The 26836-nt window shown below is 44.3% G+C and overlaps 1 protein-coding gene across 1 annotated transcript; it reads left to right on the forward strand.

The window, feature by feature from the left end:
• Nucleotides 1-574: 574 nt before the first annotated feature.
• LRRC38 (leucine rich repeat containing 38) lies at nt 575-26836 on the forward strand. The gene is made up of 2 exons (XM_039508734.1): nt 575-1393; nt 23453-26836. Exons 1-2 carry the CDS (start codon nt 634-636, stop codon nt 23701-23703), a joined length of 1011 nt encoding a protein of 336 aa, XP_039364668.1. The 5' UTR covers nt 575-633; the 3' UTR covers nt 23704-26836.

Raw genomic sequence — 26836 nt, forward strand, 5'->3', positions numbered from 1 at the left:
CCCCTTCTTGCTATTATGGGTTCTTTCCCCTCGGGGAAGGCAGGTCGAGTCGTATTTAACTGAGGTTACACTTGATCTGAACCAAAAGAAGCCAGTACTTTCAGGAAGAGCATTCAGATAAAACATAAGTTGGTGTTCCCTGCCCCAGCTGGTCTTTGCCCCCCGGCTTTGCAAATGGAAAAGAAAGAGACCTTAGCAGCAGTCCAGGCTGGTTCCCTCCCCTCCCCCCTGCCTGGCTGTCTTTTGGGCACGGAGCACTTAGAACTAGGAACACAGCTTGGTGAGGAAAGAAATAAAATAACTGACTTCATCAGGCTTCATCACATTCTCGGCTAGTTAACCATGAACTGTGACCGGTTAACTGCTGCTCGCAAAGCCACCGGAGAAGCTCTGATTTCCCTATTGCTGGAATAAGCAGCAAACACGCAGACAGGCTCCCTGCTTCCTTAAACCTGCAAAAACAAGGGAGTCCTTCAAAGCTCATCCATCCGCTCAGTCCTCTCTCTCTCTTCCCTACATTCTAAATCCCTGATAGTGTAAATCCTCACATTCGCTTCCCTCCCTCTCTCCCTCAGTCACACACACACACACACACACTCTCCCCCTCCTCCCTAGTCGGCTGCTATCTGATCTATGATGATATGTGATCTCTTGGATACAACCACACACACACACGCACACACACAAACCACCCGGCATTGCTACCCAGCTGAGCAAAATGTCTTTCTCCTTGCAACGGTGCTCATCATAGCTTTCAAATCCTTGACGATGTGGCCATGCTTTCCCCTCTGCCTTCTACTTTCTCTCGGTTTCTGCCTGCTCTTCCTGCCCTTGGGGCATCTGTGCCCTCCTCTCTGTAGCTGTATGGACTCCCACACCATAGACTGCAGGGATCAAGGACTCCCCACTGTTCCTAATCTTTTTCCACTGGACGTACGGAAACTTCTCATAGCTGACAACAACATTCAGGCGATACCCGCTGATTTCTTTATATTTTATGGGGACCTGGTCTACTTGGACTTCAGGAATAATTCAATCACCTCCTTAGAAGAGGGCACTTTCAGCAGTTCCACCAAGCTGGTGTTTTTAGACCTAAGCTACAATAATTTAACGCAGCTTGATGCTGGGATATTCAAGTGGGCAGAGAAGCTGATAAAATTAAGCCTTGGGAACAATAACCTAGTGGATGTGGACGAGGCAGCTTTTGAGAACCTGGAACAGCTCCAAGTGTTAGAACTGAATGACAATAACTTGCAGAGCCTCAACGTGGCTGCCCTGGATGCACTTCCGTCCCTTCGGACTATACGTCTAGAGGGCAACCCGTGGGTCTGTGACTGTGACTTTGCCAACCTCTTCAGCTGGATACAAGAGAATGCATCTAAGCTTCAGAAAGGTAAAGCTAAATGACTTGCAAGGAGCTTTTGTGTGTGTGTGTGTTTGTGTGCGTGTGTGTGTGTGCGCTTTCTCACTCTGTTCCTGTTGGTCAGCTTGTCTGTCTGGGTGTATTGCCTGCAGTGATCCAACCTGTGAATTCTGGTCCTACCACAATTACACGTTTGAACCAGTGAGTCCCTTAAAATGAAGCCGGTTTCCTTTAGTAACAACATGCCTTCCCAGTAAATGTGATATTTTGGTCCTGAGACTAAAACCTATCCAGGTTGAGAAGGAGCCTTTTCAGTTAGGGTAACCCAGCACTAATTCTCTTCCAGGCTTTGGTTTCTATTAAGTAAATAAATAGATTTCCCTTAATAAGCCCTTTGAATGGCTGAATATTTGTGCCAGCACATGGGGGAACCTGATTTTACCCTGCCTAGATTTTCTGTGAAGCAGCACAGGATAGTTCAGTCCACGCATCCCATTTTATACCACTGTGGTTGTTGACCCTTTCCTGGAATTAGTTGCTTTTGATTGCCTGCATTAGGATCTCAAATTCCAGCTTGGTTGTTGCTGGTTTTCATACAAATAACACAGCTTTTAGTTTTGGAAGCCAATTTACATGAGAGCTCAAGCTGCAAAATTTGGAACGGCATCCAGGTTTGGATCTGGAACACTTCAAACGGCAAAGCACTTGGTTCTGGGGTTTTAGCTGGTTATTTTTCAGGTATGTATTGAAATAATATTAAAGCAGCCATGTGCAGGAATCCAGACTCTCCCTGCCCAAAGCTCCTTTTAATCTTACAAGCCTTAGCTGGAGATCAACCACAGTTCATGGCTCCCAACAAGCACCAGGTCATAAACTCACGCCACTCAGCCCCAAAGATGCACGTGAAAGACAAACTGCTAGGAGCGTAGGTGCTAACAGTGTTACTGAGGGTCCACAGAGTAACACCGCAATGAGATCACTGCTGCCTAGTCTGCTTCTGAGCAGAACTGTGTTTGACTTGGGAGGACTGGGGGGCGGGGTGATAAAGGGCTGAGGCTTGAGAGCCAGGGAGAATGGGAGGAGACGGAGAAAGAGGGAGAATTCATTCTCTAAAGAGCATCTCTGTGTATTTCATGGAGTGTCAGAGGCAGAGGGGGGAAAACACAGAACGAGCCAAGAAAACGATTTCAATAGCTTTTTCCCTCCTCTTCGTTACCAGAGAGGCTGTCATCGCTTATGTGAGCTCTCCCTGTGCTCATGACCTTGGGTGGCATTTGAGATACATTAATCTTGTTTGCCCTAGATGCTCAAGGATGTCATGGAACCAGCTCCTATTAGAGATGAAGGAAGTGATTTGGGGAGGAAAAGGGTTGATCTCCCCCCCACCCGCACCGGGTGTGAGCCGAATCTTGACCTACTTCCCCCACGATGCCTGGGACCAGCTTTAGTCTGTCTCTGAGCTGAGTGTTGGCAGGATCTGAGCCAAAGCCTGGCCCATCTCTTCCCTGTATCCAAGCCAAACCTTCATCCATCTGCCCCTCTGTGTCCCACCGGAACCTTCACCCATTTCCCGCAACTCCTTGTCTCAACGGCATTTTAATTTTTCTCCCCAAACCTTTAACTGAGCAAAAGCTGTGATCATTTTCCCCCCACCTCCTTACCTGAGCCAGCATTATCCCTCATTCCACCCCTTTTTCTTAGCCAATCTTTCTCCCATCCCCCCAAACCAACCCAATCTGTTCCACCTTCAAAAATATTCAAATAATGAGACCCTCCCCTCCCCAATCTGCCTCCCTTCCCAGCATACCTTACTCCCCCACTCCACTTTCACCCTCCCATTGGTCTTATGCCTGTTCCTAAGTTTACCTGTGTTTCTTTTGCCTGGAAATCCCTAGAGATCAAGTGTTCTTACAGAATTTCCCATGCTTCCTGAGGTCAGCGAGGCTAAAAACACTTTGTCACAAGGAGGTGAGAGATGGAACCTCCATCCTTAGAGGTTTTTAAGGACCAGCTTGAAAAAGCCCTGGCTGGGATGACTTAGTTGGTGTTGGTCCTGTTTTGAGCAGGGGGTTGAACTAGATGACCTTCCGAGGTCCCTTCCAACCCTAATCTTCTATGATTCTATGAGAGGAAGACCACTTGGAAGTCGCTGGGTAAAGAGGTAAATAACAGGGATAACATCATGGTAGGGGTTTACTATAGACCGCCAAATCAGGACGAGGAGTGGATGAGGCATTTCTAGAACAAATAATAGAGATATCCAAAACACAAGATCTGGAAATAATGGGGGACTTTAGCTATCCAGACATCTGTTGGAAAAGTTATATAGTAAAACACAAAATTTCCAGTAAGTTGTTGGAATGTGTTGGGGACAATGTTTTTTGTTTCAGAAGGTGGCAGAAATAACCAAGGGGCAGCCATTTTAGACTTCATTCTCACCAACAGGGAGGAATTAGTAGCAAATCTGAAGGTGGAAGGAATTTTGGGTGAAAGTGATTATGAAATGATAGATTTCATTATTCTAAGGAAAGGAAGGCGTGAGATCACCAGAATAAGGATAATGGACTTCGGAAAAGTAGACTTCAACAAACTAAGAGAACTGGGAAGTAAGATCCCATGGGAAGAAAATCTAAAGGAAAATGGAGTTCAGGAGACCTGGCAGTTTCTCAAGGAGTTGATATTAAAGACAAAACTGCCAACTATTCCAATGTGAAGGAAAGATGGGAAGAATATAAAAGAATAGGGCTCCCTCTTTAGTGGCCTGTAAATCAAGAAGGAATTCTACAAAAAGTGGAAACATGGGCAAATTGCTAGGGAGGAGTACAAATATAGGAGAATAGCACAAGTACGTAGGGACAAAATTAGTAACAAAGTGAGTTCCAGCTAGCAAGGGACATAAAAGACAATAAGAAGAGGTTCTAAGAATACATTAGGAGCAAGAGAAAGACAAAGGAAAGTATAGTTCCTCTACTTAATGGGGAAGAAAAGCTAATAACTGATGACATCAAGAGGGCAGAGGTATTTTAATGTCTATTTTGCCCCAGTTTTCACTAAAATGGTAAATTGTGACCGGATACTTAACATAATTAATATTAACAAGGGGGAAGGAACAAAGCCAAAATAGGAAAAGAACAGGTTAAAGAATATGTTAGATGTACTCAAGTCAGCAGGGACTGATGAAATTCATTGTAGGGTACTTAAGGAACTAGCTGAAGCAAGCTTGAAACCATTAGCAATTATCTTTGAGAACTCAGGGACTATGGGTGAGGTCCCAGAGGACTGGAAAAGGGCAAACATAGTATCTATCTTAAAAAAGGAGAACAAAGAGGACCAGGGGAATTATAGACCAGCCAGTTTAATGTCAATATGTGGAAAGATACAGGATCAAATGATTAAACAATCAGTTTGTAAGCTCCTAGAGAATAATAGGGTTGTAAGGAATAGCCAGCATGGATTTGTTCAGAACAAATCATGCCAAATAAACCTAATTTACTTCTTCGATAGGGTTACTGACCTAGTGGATAAGGGAGAAGCTGCAGATGTGATATATCTTGATTTTGGTAAGGTTTTGGACCACAAATAGAATACGAGTCAACAATGTTATGCAGATGCGAAAAAGGCTAATCCCATTCTGGGGTGTATTAACGTGAGTGTTGTATGTAAGATCTGGGAGATAATTGTCTCACTCTCCTTGGCGCTGCTGAGGCCTCAGCTGGAGTTCTGTGTCCAATTCTGGGCACCACACTTTAGGAAACACGGACAAATCACTCTTCTCTGGACTCTCTCCAACAAAAGTGATAAAAGGTTTAGAAAACCCATCCTATGAGGAAAAGTTAAAAAAACTGGGCATGTTTAGGCTTGAGAAAAGACAACTGAGGGGGAATCTGATAACAGTCTTCAAATATGTTAAGGGCTGTTATAAAGAGGACAGTGATGGTTGTTCTCCAAATCTGCTGAAGGTAGGACGAGAAGTAATGGGCTTAATCTACAGCAAGAGAGATTTAGGTTAGATATTAGGAAAAACTTTCTAATTATAAGGGTGGTTAAAGCACTGGAATAGGCTTCCAAGGAAGGCAGTGGAATAGCCATCACTGGAGGTATTTAAGAACAGATTTGGACAAACACATGTCAGGGATGGTCTAGGTTTACTTGGTCCTGCCTGAGCACAGGGAGCTGGACTTAACTTCTCAAGGTCCCTTCCAGTCCTACATTTCTGTGATTCCATGATTCTATGAATCAACAGAGCAGAGGAGCTCACCAACTTACCGAAAAAAATTCACTAAACTTTTTCAAGCTTTCAGAAGATTGAGTTTGATTTGATTTTGCAGCAAAGGTTTGGGCAGGTTCTTATTTTATCTCAAATGGTCTCCCTGTCCCTATACCCCAATCCTATGAACACCTGCTTAACTTGCCTGACAGGGCAGTGCCATTGACTTCACGGAGACAGTTCACATGAGTGAATTGAAGTACATACATTTAGAAGGGGCTGGAGCTCTAGTTCCCGTTGCCTCATCGAAGCTACTGCTGTTAAAAGTGCAGGCTGTCTATTTCATTAAACTGTGGAAAGTATTACTCAGGGAGGTGAGGGCAAACCCAAGCCACAAAGGGCAAGATTTTCTCAACAATACTTTAAAATCATTGGGCCCCCCGGGCCCCACTCTACCCCACTTCTTCCCCAAGACCCCATCCCTGCCCTGCCTCTTCCCACCCCCGCTCTGCCCCTGCCCTGTTCCGCCCTCTCCCTCGAGCGCGCCCTGTCCCCGCTCCTCCCTCTCCCCCCCCCCGCCACTAAACAACTGATCATGGTGGGTAGGAGGTGCTGGGAGGGAGGGGAAGGAGTTGATCGGTGGGGCCGCTGGTGGAAGGGAGGCGCTGGGGTGGAAGGGGAGGAGCTGGCTGCCTGTGGCGCTAAGCACCCACTAATTTTTTTCCATGGGTGCTCCAGCCCTGGAGCACCCACGGAGTCGGCGCCTGTGCAAACAGCAATCCACCTGGACATTTGGCGATCAGACTAACTGAATTCCCTGATGTGCTGCTGCAAATTTGGAGTCACAGAGGCTTGTTCTTGCTGACAGCACATCAAGATAAGTAGGGCAGCCAGCGTTATGCCTGGAAACAGTTTAGAAAGGAAAGACAGGGACAAATTGTGCAGGTTTCAAGATAAAGGTCTGAACTCAGCACCACACTTTTCCTTTTCACGTCTAAAGCAATCCCAGTGTTGGAATATCACAGTACACGCTAATGGGGAACGCTGAGATGTGGCGAACTGGCTGGTGATTATCTCCACTTGAGATTGTTTAGGTATATGTCGGGATTAACAACACAGATTGTCAAGGGACCGAGCTGTAAAGTTATTGAGCCTGGGAAGCTCATATGCCTTTCATTCAACAATACTGAGTTCCTGTTTGAAAAGAAAAGAAAGACACCCCCTCCTGAAATACAGGTGGAAATTTAAGGGGGGAGGGACTGATTCATCAGTGCCCTATGCCTCTTTGCACCAGCTGTAATGCCCCATCAATTTCAGTGCACATCCTTGGCAGGCTCAAAGCTGGTTCAGGGCATCAGGGTGGATTGGAGGAGGAGAAAGCGGGCCAGAAGAGGCAAGAGGTACACGTCTGCTATTCTGTGGCTGCTATAACAACCATAGGGTGTCCCTAACCTGCACTAGGGACTGAATTGGGGCCCAGGACTGCAGCTTTCAGATACTACTGTGAAATACGGCCCCTGTAAGGATCAGAGACAGGTGGAAAGAAACAGAAACTAAGTGGTTGGGGGAGAGAAACTTCAGGGTAGTCAGATGCTGTAAAATTACTCTTGATTGTGAGCTTAAAATGAGACTGTTGAAAATGCAGTTTGATGTGCCCTGCCCTCTCCAGGATAACAGAGAATGACACAAACTGGAACTGTGTATTGACTCCACCAATTACCCCACTCCTGAAATTTGGGCATTTCCTTAAAATGAGATCCTGATCCAAAAGTGCCTTGAGTTTGGGTTTTGCAAAACAGACACCCAGCTGATGAAGTTCAACCCCTAGTTGATGAGGTTTGAAAAACATTCGAACCCCCCTGCAGTGTAGCCCATCTGAATAGAAATTCCATTCTGCTGCAGCAGATATGGGCCAAATCCCAGAACAATTCATCCCAAACACCCTCCTTCCCCCTACACTCCAAATGTTTGGATAAATCAGTGACCTGGATATGAACCACAATTCAACCTGTGACGTTTTGCAAAACCTACATCCATTGTGCCTGATTTCTAATTAGCAGGGCAACTACTGGAAAAGGCCTCTGAAGTTATTTTTTCTGCTGATCTGTCTTTGACTGTTTGACCTGAAGGTCTCTTCTCAGCTACGCTGCTCCTGCCTATCTGGCTCTGTTGCTTCGCACAAACAGCTGGCATTTTATTCCTTTTATAGATCTCAGGCTTTATACACCTAACCTTTATTTCTAAATAAAGCATTACTCAGCAAAAAGTGCTTCTTCTCACACCCTAAATTGCAGGCAAACTTGTGACAGGAGCTGCATAAAATGTTTTGCACTCAAAACAAAGGGCTGCTGATCACTTTGCCAATTTTATGGAAGGCAAGTGCATGTTTTTAAAAATGCAAAATGTTGAATTTTCATCACAATCCAGAACAAAGGGCAATTCCCCCCCCATCTAAATTATTCCAAGTTTAGTGAAGACTGAACTTGTGCAATGCATCAAGTTGTCAAAAGAAGTGTAGGTCAGTGTAATAATAATATTTGGATTGTATATAGCAGCTTTGATCTGAAAGGATCCAAAAAGTGCTTTCCAAACTATGGAAGAAATTCAACCTGAGGTTTAAATCTGGTGCCAGCTCTCTGCACAGGGGATGAATTTCATTGGATATACATGTGGCACCATTGAATTGCAGCAACCAGGTAGATGATGGGTGCACAGAATACTAAGAATAGTGAGGGAGAAAACCAGGGCAAATGGCTGCTCTTAAGAAATCCTCCATCCGATCTGTAGAGTCTGTGCAGAGAAGACAGGGGTTCTTTCATTAAAGATCTCATTTGGATCAAGGGCTGAGCTGGCTTTGCCAGGATTTGACCCTGTTGGTTGAAGAAGTCAAGGGAAGTGCACATTTGAGGCTTATACCATTATGGCATCCCCTCTGCTTCGTTCTATTGGCTCCATAACACATTTTATTTTTTGCTTGCTGGGTTTTACCAGAGGTGATTGACAAGGTCCAGATTCACCAGAGTGGAAACTTTAAGAGGGAAGGAGCTCACATGGGCTCCTTTAAGGAACCTGATAGAAGTGGGGTGAGAAATGTGCTATTAAAAAAGCGAGAACTAATGCAGGGCATTTGGAGGGTTGGTGTGAATAACTTTCAGAGGCCTATTCAAACCACCCAAGTCTGCTGGGTCTGCAGGGCTGGTCTAGGGAGATCTTGGGACTACTGGATAAAATCTTGACCTAACTGAAGTCAAAGGAAATTTTGCTCTTGACTTCTGTAGGGCCAGGATTTCATCCATAGTCTCATGAGATTTCTGGTATTTGCTGCTTGATGTAGAATGAAGTAATGCCATGAAAATACAACCCTGCTGCTCCTGCTATCTGTAACCACCTTCCTGTATCTCCAGACCTCATCTTCTCTCTCTCTCATGTCCCATTTCAGCTGAAAAGGCCTAAACGTCTTAATTTCACTCTTCTAATGTTGTTATTTACTACTGCAGGCCCCGAGGCAGCAATTTGCTGCTTGTAGGTGCGCCATGAACTGCAAGATTGGGGCCTAACTCTGCCATTTCATCATTTAAACCTGTAAAGCCTTCTGGGCACACAGCTTGGAAGGAAGATGCAATTTTAAAAATTAAATGCCGTAAAAGGACCCCATTGATTCTCCCCACTTGCATGGAAAAGGTGGGTTCCGAAGAAATGCAGGTGCTGAAGGGAATTCAAGTAGCCTGGGGTGCCTATATTTAATTAAGTTCTTTGTAGAGGTCTCTATTGCTATTTTATACCTTGCATGGACATGCCTTGGGTAGCTGTGAGCGTGACCTTGTTTACTAATGGCTAATGCATTTTTAACGTGACTTTTAATTAGAGTTTAAATAGTCCTTGAAGTGTGACTGTGGTGTCTCCTTTCTATCATCTTGCCCTCTTTTTTTTTTTTTTCCCCTTTCAGTGTCTTAGGAAAAAGCCTTTTCAGGAAGGGTGAGGAAGCTGCTGTGCTGCATTGCTCTTGCAAAGAGCAGCCACTGTGCCACTAAACCTAGTGTCAATAGTACAGGCATTCTCATCTTGTTGCTATTTAATGCATATCCCACTTAACTCCCCCCCTACACTTTATAGGAACAAAAGCCTTTGATGGTCTTATTTGCTAAAACGCTGCAGCTGTGGAACTATGTCAAAGACTTGCATCAATTTAAGCAGAGGGTAAAGACTGTGAATGGCTATTATCAAAACAAAATGGTCTGGTATAATCCCTGTAATGCACCACCTCCTTTTCTGGAGTAAGATGCCTACTGTGTTGGCCACTCAGACTCCCTAACAGATTTTCAGTGGTTATAAATGTAGGAAATCAATGGTCCCAACAGAGGGAGCCATAGTGCAGATGGGGAACTGGTTTTCACTGGTGCACTATTTACCACTGCTCTGAACATGGTTAGATGACACAGTGGTTTAAATGACAATGCTGTCTACACTAGTGCTTCTATCAATGGTCCCACCAGTGAGAGAGCAACAGTGGGAGATTCCCCATCTAAGCCTAGGAGAGTCGCAGCCACATCTCCTGTGCTGAAGTAACAATGGACTCGTAGCTCTCTGGTTCCCTTTGAAAGCTGTTGGAAGGGACCCCACTGGTGGCAGGAAATCACACGTGAAAATACAAAGGCCCCGGCCCGAGCCATGTCATTCTCTTGTTTGCCAGGCATTCTTTTCATCAGCTGTTGCTCCGCTTTAGAAAACCGCGTGCATAAGAGTCACGTGTGACCTTAGGAGAGCCAAAGGGCATTGGCTTCATATCACAGCTGACAAACACCCTGCTGTACTAGTGCAACCAGCAGCGTTGTAGTCAGCCACCTCCCCGATATTGACCGCTTAGAGATGAGCTGCACAACAGAGCTGGGAAGCAGGCTAGGGATGAGTGAGGGAGTAGGAGAAAATGAGAGCCGTGCTACACAGTAGATGAGATGAGATTATGGACAAGTTTTCTGGAGGAAGCGGAGGCTGAATTGAAGGCAGTAACAGGAAACCAATGTGGGATTCCCAGGGTGGAGCAATGGAAAAGAATAACTTTAGTAACAGTGGGTTTTTTTGTAGAATGGAGTGGGGTGAGATCAGAGGGAAAGGTTACAATGGATGAGAGTCAAGAGATGGCCACTTCATGGCGTGTAGTCTAAAACAGTATGCTTCAATTTATCTGCATTCCTGATGTAGGTTCTTGCTGCCAGCAGCCAAATCCTGGCCACATTGACATCAGTGGCCCTAATGGACTCAATGAAAATGGTAACGGTTAATTTCAAATGGTGCCCTTATATGTAAAGGCACAAGTTTTATTTAGATTTCTAGCCAGGTGGAAAATCAGTGAAACTACTGACCTTTTTGTCACTCCTGTCTTCCCGCCAGTAGTACCTGTACCTGTTTCTTTGCTATACGCACAAGGCTGCCTTTACACTACGTGCTAGTATAGAATTAGATCAAGCTTCCACCGAAAAGGCAGGAGACTAAATAGCACAGCATTTCATCGGGTATCAATGCATATACTAACACATCAGTAGCTTAGTACATAATATCCAAGGCCAGGAATGGCATTAAAAGCTCCGAGATCTCACACGTTCAAGCAGCTTTTAGTCTATTCATGCAGAATCCCCTAACAGAAATAAGATTCCTCCACAAGCACCGTGCATGGGCTTTTATCTATACACTGAATCCTGCTCAGTTGCAGTAAAATGATCTGTTACTGGCTTCTTTTGTTCTGTCCCTAATTTCTTAGGATTTTCAGGAGAATTTTGGTCATTCCTATTTTGCAAACTCTGGCCAAAAGTTTCAGGCTCAATCTACATTTAGGATCCAAAACAAATAGTCTGATTTGCCAAGGTGATGAGCAGTCAGCTCTAACTGAAGGTAAACTGAAGTCAGTGGGAAGTGTGGGCACTCGCCTCCTTTTAAAAAAAAGTAGGCAATTTATAGGTCTCTAAGTGTGGAATTAGGTGCCTAACCATAGACACCCAGATTTGTATATTTTTTGCCTCTCTCTTTTTTGGTAGCCATAGGCAGGAGCCTAGTGGCAGTTCAAATCTCTTCAGAGCCGAAGTCTCTCTCGGTACTTAATACAGTGAGGCAAAGTACCGTCTTCTCCTCAGCAGGCTCAGTCCTTTTGAGCCTTGGAGACACAGGCCTGGGCAAAGCAAATCCTTCTAGATAGCACAGGGTCTGGCTATTCCTTCCCTCAGTCAGTCCCTTGTGCTTGTTTTTCTTCCCTTCTGGGGACTGAGTGCAGCCTTCCTTGCTCGAAGGGTTCAGAGCCTTGCTGCACCTCACTTACTGACAGCTTCCTTCCTCCCGCTCAAAGTTGGGGAAGGTTTAAAAAGGTCTCAAGCAGTTGGAGCCAGCTGAACCTAATTAGTTCCCTGGTAACTCCTTTTCCAGCTGAACCTTATTTCCCCCTGGTTATCTCTCCTCAGTGGATTGGGAGAGGCCTTTTAACCCCCTGGGACTAATTACTACCCGCCTCCCCCCCCCCCCCAGCTGTTTGTCCTGGGTTTGCCGCAGCAGCTAAGACATTAGTGACAGTGTTAAAGTAGAAGAAAGGGATCCATAACTAGAGGCAGAATACAATACAAGGAATAAAATGCCACATTTATACATTTCAAGGCTTTGTAATCTCAGGAACATCAGCGAACAGCTACAATTTTACTCAAAATGACAAATATCAATTTTACTTTTTTTTTCCTGAAAAGTTGGTATGGAATATTCAAATGCTCTTGCAATAATCTTCAGTAACTCGCTCATGCAGATTAAAATAGAGTTGAGGAAAATATTTGCAGTAACCAATAAAGTTAGTCCCTCTTTCTGCTGGCTAATTGCCTGCCAACATATGTTGGGTTTTACAAATATATCAATTATTCAATGGATAGTTTACATGTAATATTAACTAAGGCAACCGGAAGTTTCTGGTACTAGGGAATTATAATGATTAGTTGAAGAAGTAGTAAATATTTATAGTATGGTAGCACCCAAAGGGGCCAGTTGGGATTTGTGTAGGGTGCTGTATAAAGAAAAGAGGCAATCCCAGCCCTTAAGGGAAAACAGACTGAAGCAATAGTATTGCAATACTAATGGGCTTCAAAATATTCCTTATAAAAGGTATAACTAATACAAACATTTCCTACAACATCCTAAGTGTTAGGAATAACCAAGGACAGAGCATGTACTCAGAAGCAGAGTCAAGTTAACCTGAGGCCAGTCGTGCTATTTACTGCTTATCTTGAGCCAGAGGAACATAAACCAAATCAGAAGTTACCGGACAATATAACATCACTCGTTGCAGACGTCTGGGGAAATATTCACAACAGATCCCAGAGCAGGCAATTTCAAAGCAATCAGTGGGCCAGCTGGTGTGTAGCTAGAAACTTGTTTGGCTAACCAGCACCAGTGACAAACATGATTGAATCATGGATATTGAATGTTACAGATTTCCTACACAGCTTAAATGTATCTGGGTGTTTTGTGTGCTGTTAGGATAGGGTAGGATGGCAGGGTCACATCTCTTTGTGTGGCACAATGTTCTAACACAGCTGGTTTTAAAAAAAGAAACAATTTTTTGCTGAAACTGTCTTCCATTTTTCATCCCCCCCCCCAAAAAAAGTGGGGGGGATTGATCCATTTTCCAGACTGTATCCATTTTCAAAGCACTTAAGCAGATGCATAGTCCTCGTGCCCCCCTCTACATTTAGATATGAATTAGGTGCAGTGTGAGTGCCTTCACCTGAGTGTCAGGGCTTCACCCCATTGGAGGCAGAACAACCAGCAAGACTCCTTAACAGTTCCCTCCCCCTCTGTCGTCTGACAATAGTAAAGCATCCCTGAGTCCCGTTCTTTGGACGCTGAACAAGGAACTTTATTAAAATAAGTAGAGCTTCTGCCTAGAACCTTCCCTCAGCACTATCCTTCCTCACTTTCTGCTATTTAAAGAAACAGTACACATATCCTGACATGCCTCAGAACACACCTCCTTTCAAAATATGTTCTAGAGGTCATCAGTCCCAAGCTTCCCACTTTATTTAGACTGTCAGCTCTTTAAGACACAGACCACCTTGTTGTCATGTGCACATAAAGGCCCTAGTGCAATGCCTAGCTGCTGCCTAGCGCCTGATCTCTGCCTGGGGTTCTAAGTGTTCCCGTAATAACAAGAATGAGAAACAATAGACTGCTTGCAACATGAATACATCTGTCTCTGCAAACGACACACCAGAAAGATACAGAACTTGCGACCTTGTCCTTGGGACAGCTGGAGTTTACAAGATAAAGGGTGACCCTGACCAAAATAACATACGTGACATATTTATAACACTTGTTATTTCATTTACAGATTTGTGTTTGGTATGAAGAAGCGGCTCTTCTGTGCGCTGGGTGGGAGCAAGTTGATTTATATAGAGAGTGACCAGATGTCTCGATTTTATAGGCGCAGTCCCGATTTTGGGGGCTTTTTCTTGTATAGGCACCTATTATCCTCCCCCCTCGCCCCCCGTCCCGATTTTTTACATTTTGCTGTCTGGTCACCCTAGTTATATAACTGTCATCTTTATTAGCTCCAGCTAATTTTTCAGCTTCAAACTTCCACAGCCCCCATGAGACACCTTTTATGGGCAAGCCTGGTAGAATTTTAAAAGGGGTGAAATCAACAGGGCTCTATAGAAGTTACTCTCAAAGCCTATAGGCATGAACAGTGAAGGAGATCCTCGCTCCAGTTATTTTAGCCATTTCATAGAATTGTGTAGGAGGTGGCTGGGTTGTTCAGGATGTTGATCACAGTCCTGAAAGTTGCCAGTTCAGATCTCACTCACTTTCCCACTGGTTGGACATCGTGCTGGCCACATCACACCCGTGTGTGCTGCTGGCCCTGAAAACTGATGTGCCTTTGTCACGTCAGTCCAATGAGCTCAGGGTGTAGCCGGGATAGAATTCTCTATTAAACTGAATAGGGCAGTTCAAAAACCTCTAGAAAAGGTAACATTCCTATTACATCCTATAGAACTTTTCTTTAAGGGACTGTGGACTTACAGAAGGAACCGTTCAACTGCTGGGTTTTTACATTTTCTCCCATTAACTGAGGTCTTATCTCCAAGGGGCTGGATAACTTGGGCACTTGTTCTTGGACCAAAATCTAGTGCTGCACTAATAAAATCACTACAACCTTGGACAGGCCGGCATCTGAAATTGGTGACCGTGTCGGGTGACCAGACAGCAAGTGTGAAAAATCGGGACAGAGATGGGGGGGGTAATTGGCACCTATATAAGAAAAAGCCCCAAATATCGGGTCTGTCCCTATAAAATCAGGGCATCTGGTCATCCTATGACTATTGATGTACCTGACTATGGGTTTACTATTCATGTCAAGCAGCATAACATAAATGGGACCCGTTCTTTGTCAGGTTTTAGACAGCAGTGGAGGATTGCGGTGGGGCAAGTTCTCTAGGGCTCCGGAACACAACTGATACTCTGAGCATCTCTGCACACATTTCCCCCACTTCTGTACAGTTTGTCTTCTGGCAAGGTTGTTATAATTTGTTAGGAGACTCCAAAGGATTTTTATTACTCACCAGAGAAAATCTTATCTCCCATCTGGTGACAGAAAGACCTAGTCTAAACAATCCGTATGTAAAACTGGAGCTTCATATTATGCAAGCACATAAGTAATGCTAGCTGTGCCTGTCTTGATCTTCTGTTATCTAATGTCCTGTGTTCAGACCTCTCTGTTGCACCAGGAATCATGCATAGGAAACAGTGCGGTCTAGGTGTTTGGGCTTGAACTGTGGCTCTAAGTCCTATGCCATGGTGGGGACGGTGTGGAGGCACACCACACCAATGGCCTCCTCCTAGAGAACACGACTGTGGCACCACCCTTTGACCTGAGTGACTCTACTGGCTGTTTCAGGAGCCAACTCCTTCCCAATCACTTTGGGGAACCTAGGGGAGTCCTTGGGGCAGATTTATCCTGGTACCTAAGGCACAGGTACAGAAGGGAGTCAGCTTGCCACCTTCCACATTCAGAGAGTGAAGCATCTGGTATGGCCCTAGCTTGTAACCCTGTTGTAATGACCCCTGTCTTCAACCATTGCAACAGGAGTGAAGAATCACAGGGGCTCAGGTCTATCCTGACTGACCATTCCTACTCTCTCTTTCAGCCCACTCACACCATGCCTCATATGCAGGGAGAGGGGATCAGCACAGAGCTGGTGGAGGTGACTATTGTGGGAGGCTGCTGCACAAAGCGGGAATTCATTGGGGGCACAAGCAAATAGCTCCTCCTGCTGTCGCCCCCCCCCCACCCTTTGCACACCCATGTTGGGCCAGGCACAGCCAGCCCTACCTGGTGGTGCACGGCCTCTCTTTCCTTCCTTTCACTCTGTGCTTGCATTCCAGTCAACATGCCGAAATTCCCACTGAGTTACTTTTTTAGGCCTTCAGAACGGTGACTGGTTTCAGAGCGGTAGCTGTGTCAGTCTGTATCAGCAAAAACAACGAGGAGTCCTTGTGGCACCTTAGAGACTAACAAATTTATTTGGGCATAAGCTTTGATGGGCTATAACCCACTTCATCAGAGGCATGGAGTGGAAAATACAGTAGGCAGGTATAAATATACAGCACATGAAAAGATGGGAGTTGCCTTATCGAGTAGGAGGTCAGTGCTAATGAGCCCAATTCAATTATGGTGGATGTGGCCCATTCCCAACTGTTGACAAGAAGGGGTGAGTATCAACAGATTCAGACATGTTTGCATGGTGTGTCCCCAATCCTGATTGGAGCTCTGGGTTCTGTTGTTAAACAAATTTTAAACACAAGGGTTAAATAAAAGGTGCGGGGGGTTCTCAGTCAAGACCAGGACACTTTGCAGTGCTTATTTTCAACAGCTTGTTATTGCAGCCCCTGGGATTTGCACACATTTAAGGGACAAAAGGATTGTCTAAAAAACATCCCAAATCCTTATGCACTGTGTATTTATGCCTTGCTAGAGTGGCTCAGTAGGTTAATACCTGTGCGACCCATTGCTGGAAAGTATCTCAGTGTTTCTCTATTATCATGGTATAATAGATCGGTACGGGTTAGATCATCCCTGCTGATTTTCACTGCAGAGAGGAAGAAAGAAGCAATAAATCATAGACAAATGGACAATACATCTGTCAGAAGATGAGGAGATGAGCTTAAAAATGTCATCATTCTTCTGGCCCTCTGACCCAGGTGGGTGGAGAGGATACGGACTAGGTGGGGAAGCCACTCTGTGCAGCAGCCTCCCTGTCGGGAAATAACCATTGTAATTGAGGAGACAGACCAGTGCATTTAAGATCCACCACGTGGATCTGTTGCTAGATGTGAGATAGGACCTCTTCTCGAATGCAGAATGTCTGTACTTCTGAAATAATGGACTCAAGTTTTATGATGATGAAGGTGACTCACATTTAAATAGCATGAAGGGTGTGACACCAAGCTATGAAAGGCAAGAAAGGAATTGTTATGGATCACATATCTTACTAAATTCATCATGTGTTGCCCAGGTATGTAGCACCTCCAGTCAGCAATCAGTAGATATGATGCAATTTGTATTGTAGTAGTTTTCAGCCCGTGGTCCGCAGACCCACTATGTACAAGATTTCCAAAGCAGTCTGCACGTCCATTCGAAATTTTTTAGGGGTCCGCAAATGAAAATGTTGAAAACCACTGGTGGTGTCCTGCATTATCTTAGACTCCATGCATCACTTGGGGAGGAGAAGCACCATGCGCAGTTGGAGACATTGCTATTATTATCACTCCTGTTACAAATAAAGGACCTGATCCAAAGCCCCTGGAAGTCACCAGGAAGACTCCCATATTGTAATGGTCTTTGGATGAGCCTCGCAAAGTTAATTCACCAATTTGAATGGAACAATACATGGTCTCTCTCTCTCCCACCCCCACCGACTCCAGCTCCCAATGAGTAATGCAGTCACGTTAGGTTATTCCCCAAAAAGCTTTAGCGGGCTGTTTTTTTCCCTCCTGGACTCAACCAGAAGAAGGCACATACACAGTGTGGGTGAGCCATAGCTGGGAGCTAGCAAGGCCTCTTTTGTCTCAGGCCGAGCTTTGCTCGTGGCATCTATTAGTTTCCATGACTAAGAACTCTGTGAAAACTCCGGGCTAAACTAGCATGTTGGAGTGTGTGAGAATAAAGCAAGTAGAAAATACCAATCTAATCTGGTTTGTTTGAGAGTGTGACCTAGATTCCAGGACCCACAGCTACACAAAGAGGAACACTTTGTGTGCGTGTGTGTGTGTGTGTTTTGTTTTATAATCAGGCTTTCCGTCACTGCAGCACACTCTAGTTCACACACAGGAGGAAATATTCCCCCAGGGCTCAGTACAATACAAACGCTCTTTGATTCGGATGCTTTACATCCTGATGTAAGGTGAAAACGGGGAATGTCATACATACGGGGAAAGGAACAGAGCTGACATATTCCCTTTGGGCTCAATCCTGGTCCCACTGAGGTCAACAGGAAAACTACTATTGACATCAGTTGTGCAGGATTGGGCCCCAGTCTTTCCCGGTATCACACAAAGAAAATCTGCCTCTTAGATACTGGATGCATCACCATGGTGAGTTAATTCCCAGGCTCCAGGAGGTGATGCACCTAGAAACAATCTCTCTTTCTCCTGTTTCTCTCAGTTTCTTTTTCTCTCAAGAAAATAGTGTCTATCTTGGCTCCAATACGCCTGTGCATGGGTGTGCCGCTCCAGACACAACACAGCCCTAATGCTGGTGGATCCAGACCGTGAAGGATTCCTCCTGCATAGAGACTGCGACATGCTGGGTCAGGGGGAGCAGCCAGGATGTACTTATGGCAGGCTGATCTCTGCTTGCTGGAACAGTGCTTCCAAGAACATAGGCAGACAGTATAAATTATGCTGTTCTAAGTTAAATTGAGGAGCAGATCAGTACTCCTACCGGGCCCCAGGATTATCGGGCACACTGCACCTCTCCTCTAGACTTGTACTGACTATAACTCAGATGTACCAGAAAACAGGAGCCCTCTTTATTATAGTGCCACTTACCATAACACTATATCACCATACCCCTATTTTTTTTTGCCTGTTTGCTCTGTGTAACTATAATAGGAAAGGAAAGCTTTCACTCTGTTTTCTGCACGCCGTCCCCTGAAATGGATTGGAGTTCCCTTGCCTACTGCACGGGATAGCTGCCGTTCTGAATTTTAGTCCAGATGTTGAATGTTACAGAGGGCAGGGCTGTGTTTTGTCTCTCCTTAGGATTTTAGAATTGTTTTTTCTTTCATTCTTTCTTTTGTTCTTTGTCTGAAATAAATGTTGTCTGTGTAATAAGGGCGTGACCGACAGGAGTGCTGGCAACAAACAGGAGTCCATATTCATGGACTCCAATAGCGACTGTGGCAATCTAGGCCGAGAAATACATGCCTTGAATTTTGTGTATGGGAAAACGTAGCCGTTTGGAACTAGTTTCTCCGAATGGTATTCACAAGCTAACTCTAGTTATGGAGGCTGATAGATGGTCAGCCCAAATTAGACCATCGGATCTGACCACCTTTGAGGAAGTTTGGCTCTAGCCATGCATCCCAACTTTATGATTTTCCTAGGTGTGTGCATCTGCTAAGAATTATAATGACAACAACACTCATTTCATGGCACCAGAGATACTGTTGTATCAAGAGCGCTATCTGAAAACGAAAACAGGAAAAGCAGGCTTACACATTTCAAAATTACACACTATTAACTAGTTTTGACCTAAGAGGTCATATCGGGCCTTGACTTTCGCCGCTGGCTTCAGTGGGACTGCAAAGATGTTAGATTGTATGCTTTTTGGGGCAGGGACTTTGACTTTTATTCCATTTTTGTACCATGTCTAGCACATTGAGACCCTGATTCGGGGCCTCTGGGCACTTCTGGAATACCACTTTTAATGTCAGTAAGTCAGTGCAGAATTTTATTCTGCGGATGAAATTCACCCCGTGCAGAGCCCCAGCACAAAGCTCATCAGTTACTTAAACTGCATTTAAGTCCAGTGGAATTTAAGTGGTGCATAGGCTTGGTCCTTGTGTAATACCAACAGACCCCAATCGTCAGTGGGTGGGATTGAACCTGGGACCTCAAGAGCTTATGTATGAGCCTCTACTGCATGAGCTAAAAGCCACATGCCTCTTAGCTTCAGCTGTACTGACTCATCAATCCTGCAGGCCTAGGTGTTACTAGAGGGGGACAGAGCACCACACCAAGCAGGCATGGGGTACACTTGCCCTCTGAACTTGGTGGGAGTTTCAACCTGAGTGAATATAAACAATGGGCTGCTCATGAGTATTCACGCTAGTGAAGCCCAAAGGGTCACAACCACATTCAAACTGAAATTCGCTTTCACATTTGATTATTTGCAGATTCTCTCCCCCCTCCCACCCTCCCCCCATTTTCTCTGCTGTACTTAACTGAAACCTTCCTGCGTCCCCTTGGAGCAGACTTTTCTGTCACAGCATGGCACTGATCGCCTCCCCATAGCAAACATCTTCCTGTTCGTTCTAATTTGCAATATGTTACCCTGATTCGCTTGTGGCTGCTCCCTAATTATGTTCCAATGTGTTTTAACCGTTAAGATATAATTAGTGTTTGAGAAGCAAAAAGCAACTAGATTTCATTATTTCTAGTGTACAAATTGTATTCAATAAATCATAGGGAAACTGGATGGTTCTGGGGAATTACATACGTAGCCTTTGCTGTCTTGGTCTCTGTTTCAACTCTAGTCTATATAAAAAGTATCCAGAAGTTTTTATTATTTTGATGGCCGCTGTGTGATGAGTTGATGGTCTCAGGCCAATCCCTGAGTTATAGGAGTAACTCCAGTATCTGGGAGCAGTAGTTGGGGAGCTCCTGCTAATTTTAACACCAGAATGGGAGCTATGCTTCCCACCCTGCTGCTCCCCATTACTTTAACCTCTGCAGTCCCAGCAAAGAGGCCCAGGAGTCAAGTCAGTACTGCAAATTGAGGGCACTCAGCACCCGGCAAGATGACACCCTCATAAACGGATGCAGAGACTGAATGGCTAAAACGGAGGGACTCATGGGAAAAGAATATCTGTGAATATTAATTCAAATTAAAAAGTGAATTGTGATTCAGCCATATGCCAGGAACCTGAGCTTCCCTAACCAAGAGTTTCGATCAGGGCCGGCTCCAGACCCCAGCGCGCCAAGTGCGCGCTTGGGGCGGCATTTTGCCGGGAGGGCAGCAGGCGGCTCTGGCGGACCTTCCGCAGTCATGCCTGCGGGAGGTCCACCGGAGCCGCAGAGGGTCCGCTGGTCCCATGGCTCCGGTGGACCTCCCGCAGGCATGCCTGCGGATGCTCCACCAGAGCCGCGGGACCAGTGGACCCTCCACAGGCACGTCTGCAAGAGGTCCCCCGGAGCCGTGGGACCGGCGACCGCCAGCGCCCCCCCCCCCGTGGCGTGCCGCCATGTTTGGGGCAGCCAAATTCCTAGAGCCGCCCCTGGTTTCGATCAGCGAGGGTTCAGAGAAGCAGCGTGTGAATGAGGCTGCAGTTTAGGGATCGTACACGCTCTCTGCTCTGAAAATGGTCCCATTTTGGCAGGATAATTTAATGGAATCAGGACTCATTTTCAATTTGAGCCATTATGCATTTCACTGCAAACTCCTAGCCTTCCAAATGATTCGTCGTTGATTTGCTACAGCACCCATTATAAGCTTTCAGGGCTGTTCAAAGAAGTTCTCTTGCAGCATTCTCCAATATCCCTTTCAGAAAGTTTCTTTCTCTCCCTTTATTATTTCCTAGCCATATCCTCTCATGATTCATGACTTGACTCTTTCGACCCAGTGTGACGCATCAGCCAAGACATTTTAAAAGACACGATTTTTCTCAAAGGTTCAGATGATGAAAGTCTGATTTTTCAGCACAGTTGGCCAGTCAGGTCCTTTTATGCTACAAAATGTGATTGTAGCAGCCTGACACGAAGCATTTTTCAGGATACAACCGAACAGCAAGGAAATTTCTCAGAAGCAGGAGGAAAGAAACTGTCCTTTTGCTTTTGAGAGAATAAAACTGAACTTACAACATATGAGGCCTCTGCAAACTACCAGAGCACTGGACAATTAATTTCTAGTTGCAACTGTATGCAAAAGTTTTGCAGGGTTCAGGGCCACTTGCATCTACTCATCTACCATTGACACGCTGGAGGTGGTGTGCTCTTTAAAGCTTGGTGCCTCCGTTTCCCCATATATTAAAAGGGAATAATACATGCCTCACAAAGGTATTAGGGAGTTTAATAATTTAGGGTTAGATTTTCAAAAGCACTTAAGCAATTTAGGAGCACAAGGTCCTTTGAAAGTCAATGGGAAATGTGGGCCTAAATCACTTACTTGCTTTTGAAAATCACAACATTAATATTTGTAAAACATATTAAGATGCTTGCATAACATTAAATCTATTTGGGGGTTTTCTAGGTTGGACTTCACTGTCAGACTTTCAAAACAGCTCAGGGCTAGATTTTCAAGTGTTCATCACCCAACATTGGGGGCTGATTTTCAGTCATGCTCAGAACCCTATATGCGAGGCAGACAAAGGGAAGAATGTATCAAATAGACCAGTAGCGGCTCCCTGGCCATTAATACGCATTTCTCGTATTTCTCCTTTACATTCCTATCCTCAATAGCCAAGTAGAGTCCATCATGCTAACGACCCCTGAAGAGTTCACTCACTTTACCCATCAGTCCATCAAAGCACTTCCTTGGCACCATTAGAAATACTCTCTCCAGTCTGCTTGCTCTGCAAGAAGGAGATTACTTTTACTCGTGTCCTCGCTGTCCGTATCAAGCTACATTCATACTCGGTTCTGAATTTGGATTTCCTAACTTCATCATAAAGAAACCAAACTATTATGCAGCTCTAATTATTCCTCCCGCATTCTTGAGGAATGCCATCTTATAACAAAGTGTAAAGGAGAAGGTGAAAGCAGATCACAGAATTAATCAAGCATCGGTTAAGCCCAAGCTGTTATCTTGATCAGAAGGAAAAACATCACGATAGTTTTAGCCATAGGAAGCGGGTGGAGGGGAGGCCAAAGTTCATGACATCCGCACCAAGGGCTGTTGTCCTGGACATCTCTCTGCATGTCCTTTGGCTTAAAGGAACAATGATCTGTTTCAAACAAGATAATTACAAAGGGTAAAATTTACCCTCATGCGAAGGGCAGCACAAGATGTAGGCATTAGTCAAGTCTCACTTTAGCCCTCAAAATAAAGTGTAATTGGGATTTAGATGGTGCATAACATTGCTCACCCTTTGCGCAGAGGGGAATTTTACCCCTCCTGGTTGGTTTTGTTGCTGTACACCGGGGGACAAAAATCCCACAGGTATTATAGGGTCATATGTGAAAATAATACTATGATGTGGAGGCTTACATTTAAGAATGTGTTTTATTTTTATAGGTGACTGTAGCACACAAGAAACATACCCAAAACAGACAGCCCTGAAGACTGAAATCCTATTGTTATTTGCAGAACATGCATGTTGCAGGAGTGCATAACTCAGCCTTCATGGTCCATTCCATCCTTGCCTTCTTTGCTGAGGTCAACACTAATGTTCTGTTTTGGGGATGTGGACACTTGTCCAGTACTCCCAAAGCTTATTTCGCACGGGCTGTGTAACAACAGCCATCAGATGATGTCAGCTTTTAGTCACTTCCTTCCTGGACTCACTGAATACAAACTTAGAAACCTAAAGGTGATCCCCATTCAAATCTCCCCAGCTATCCAGCTCCCAGCTTTAATCAAGTAAACGATTGGCCAATGCGCTTCTCATCTCCTCCCTCTTTTATTTTTTTTTTCTTTGCAGGTCTACATGAACTCCAGTGTTCCCTGCCAGTGGAAAACAGAAGAATCTCTCTGGATGAATTATCTGAGGTCAGCTTCAGTGAATGCAAATTTAGTTTGTCGTTAACGGATCTGTTGATCATCATCTTCTCTGGAGTCGCGGTCTCCATCGCCGCCATTCTGTCAAGCTTCCTCTTGGCGGCGCTGGTGCATTGCTTCCAGAGATGCGCTCCCAGCAAAGATGACGATGACGAGGAAGACAGCGAGGACTGAACCTTTCCTGTATTTAAATATCCCTCGTTTATAAATTACTGGATCAACAGTCAATGTCAAAGAAGAAGAAAGAAAGAAAGAAAAAGAAAAGCGAACCTAGATCTCTTGATGCTGGATCTGTTTCTGTGGAGTTCAATCAAATGATGCTTTTAAACTCAGGGTGGGGCTAGGGGAGAAAGAAAGAGGGGAATGAATCCAAAAGAAGTCCCAGTGTTTGGAAAAGGTTGTCCTCATGATAGCATATTGTACTTAATAGATTGTTCTAATTGCACCCTGAAAGGGGCCCACTATATGTAGCATAAATACAGAGCTCTCAGTTGGAAATACAGAAGCAATTTCATATGGTCTCCTCCCTCTACCTGGGGAGGGGGAGAGCCAGTAAACTCCCCCAACTTCCCAAACGACCAAATTCAATTAAATTGGTTCATAGAGTTGTGTAAACCATTAGAGGAAGTTTGACGTTTTCTTTACACATGGTGTCTCTGCAAAGATTCTCCCACAAGTCAGTGCTCCGAGTTATGGGCCTCATTCAAGCAAAGAAACATTTTAAATAAACCAATCGTGTTCTAGGTCTCAACAACAACAAAAAACAACCCTCAAGCATTAGCTGCAGTTAAGCCACTTCCCAGCATACCTTTGGCCAGGGTATAAATAATGATAGATTTCCTTTGTGGTTTTGGGGGCAATGAAGCAAAGACAACCCTTAGCTCTGCAATACTGGGGACCAGGACCTTTCTCCTAATGTATCATTAAATCCTGGAACAACACTGGGTGTCATTAGCCACTTGAACAACTTCACTATAATCAGCAGAGGGACACTCCAACTGGAATTGCAGTCTGCATACTGCAGAAACTGTACTGAAATACTCTGGTGCATTCGTTCTACTTCATTATAAATAGAGCTTCATTATACCCAAGTTCACGACCATGAGACCTGAGCATGAAGCAGAACACTGCATTTGAACATCCCCAAAGATTGAGAGGTTTCTTCTGAGTTTGCATTTTAAAATTGGTTCCCTCAGCTGAACTGGAAAAGCCCCAGTCTCGGGGCATTTGCAATCTGGGTCAGATCTGTCTCCGAGTTTTGAAGCTTAAGGCCAGGCCTAGCTAGAAGTGAGTTCCAAGTATGAGTATACGAAGTTCCTATTATAAAATACAAAACAAACCATCTGGATTGTGAATACCCACAATATTGGATTAGACCAGTAGAGGCTCCCTGGCCATTAATACGCATTGAGACGAGGCCAAGGGTAAAATGTGGCTGTGGATCATGGTTCAGAATATAAATCCCCATCCACGTTTAGACACTGATTTGGGGCAGGATTTAAATATGTGCTGAAGCCCCAATGATTTCAGTAGGATTGAAGCATGTGATTAAGTGCTGTCCTGAATAAGGATGCTTTGATGAATCAGGGTCTTAGGAGGTACTCTCATAGCAGAGATGGCTTCTCCCCCACCCCAGTCACAGTCATCCCAACAGCCTTGGCACTGGATAGAAGGATTATGTTATGTTTCCACAAGGCAGGAATCACCAGGGAGTTTGCTCAGGAAGGGGGCTGACATTTATCAAAGAATGTTTTAAATCGTTTATTTCTTCAGTGAGTCAATATTGAATAAATAGACATGATGAAAAATGATGATTGTAATGCATGGAACTGGGGTGAGATATTAGAAGAACTGAGAATCTTCTCCTACTCTTGCTTTGGCAGCATGACACAGTCAATGAAAATTATTGGCCAATAAGGCCCTGATCTTGCAAACAGATCCAGGCGGGACGATCCTGGTATTCACACACCCCTTATTGAATTCAGTTGGACTTCAAGCAGGAGCAAGGGTCTGCTTGCAGAATCTGGCTCTAAAATATTGTTTTGAAATACTAAGGGCTATGTTCTGCTCACAGTTGCACTGGTATCAATCCAGAATAACACCAGTGAAATCAATGGAGTTAATCCAGATAGGCACCAATGCAAACAAGAGCGGAATCTGGCTCTAGAATGCGTCAATTCTGACTGTATTATAGGTCTTGTCAACACTTGATTTCATCTATAAAAGGGCAGATATTTTTGTTAAAAAGATAAATGAACATTTATTACAGGAGATTTTTGGAATAGCAATGGACAGCTTTTTTGGACAAGTATATTTTTAAAAAATTTGTCATGGAAATATTTTTTTAAAAATGTACAGACTGAAAATATTATTTAGAAAAGCTACGAAGACTGAAAATAGTATTAAAAAAAAACAAAAACAAACACAAAAAATGTAAAAGCAAGCCAAGAACTATGCTCTGTTGTAGAAGACTCAGATGTGACCATAAGTAGCATCTAACTACTGTAAAAACTGGTATTGTTTCTGTAAAACATTTTGTTTGCTATGATTTTGCCTTGCACAATTCATGCGGATTGATTTTTATGGCAATCACCCAAATCCCTTGTATCTATAGTGTGTGCTAATTGCTCAAACAGATGGGAGTGAAATTTAATTTGCCTATTTGACAGGTCGTGTGGGTCAGTGGATAAGGAACAAGACTGGGACTTAAGAGACCTGCGTTCGGTTTCCAGCTCTACCATTGGCCTGCTGTGTGACTTTTGACAGGTCACGTTCCGTCTCTGTGCCTCAGTTTCCCTATCTGTACAAGGGGGATTAATACTTATTTATCTTTACAAAGTGCTTTGAGATCTGTGGGTGAAAAGCACTATTGGGCTATGTGTTATTATTACATAAGCTAGGCTGGAGCACAAGATATACAGTAAATCTAATTCTGATCTTACATCAGTATAATTCCATTGATCTCGGTGGAGTTACTTCTCATGTACACCAGGGTGAGATCAGAATCCAGCCTAGTGTAATTCAGTTTCTCATTCCACCCTCTCTCTCCAGCTTCTTCAACTTGATGTAATGTTACAGTTATAATCATAAGACTATTCTTTCTGGAAATACACTGAGACAAAATTAAGTGGTCCAGTCAAAGGATATGCTGCATCAATTCTCTCTTACTCTCTTCTTGCTCTTTCAAGAAAATGAAACGACGTGATTTTCACTATGTAGTGCCATGGTTACAAATTACACAAATATATTTCTAATGAATATATTGCTTCTGTTGTTTATTTGTATATGAGAATGAACACAACACCTC

Source organism: Mauremys reevesii, linkage group 21 (assembly GCF_016161935.1).
Source record: "Mauremys reevesii isolate NIE-2019 linkage group 21, ASM1616193v1, whole genome shotgun sequence".
NCBI classification, from domain to species: domain Eukaryota; kingdom Metazoa; phylum Chordata; order Testudines; family Geoemydidae; genus Mauremys; species Mauremys reevesii.

What these genes read in the sequence shown, in the direction of transcription:
- LRRC38 (XM_039508734.1), top strand. Translation starts at nt 634, where the DNA reads ATGATGATATGTGATCTCTTGGATACAACCACACACACACACGCACAC. An exon ending in TGCATCTAAGCTTCAGAAAG is followed by an intron (nt 1,394 to 23,452) that starts GTAAAGCTAAAT and finishes TTTTCTTTGCAG; the next exon opens with GTCTACATGAACTCCAGTGT.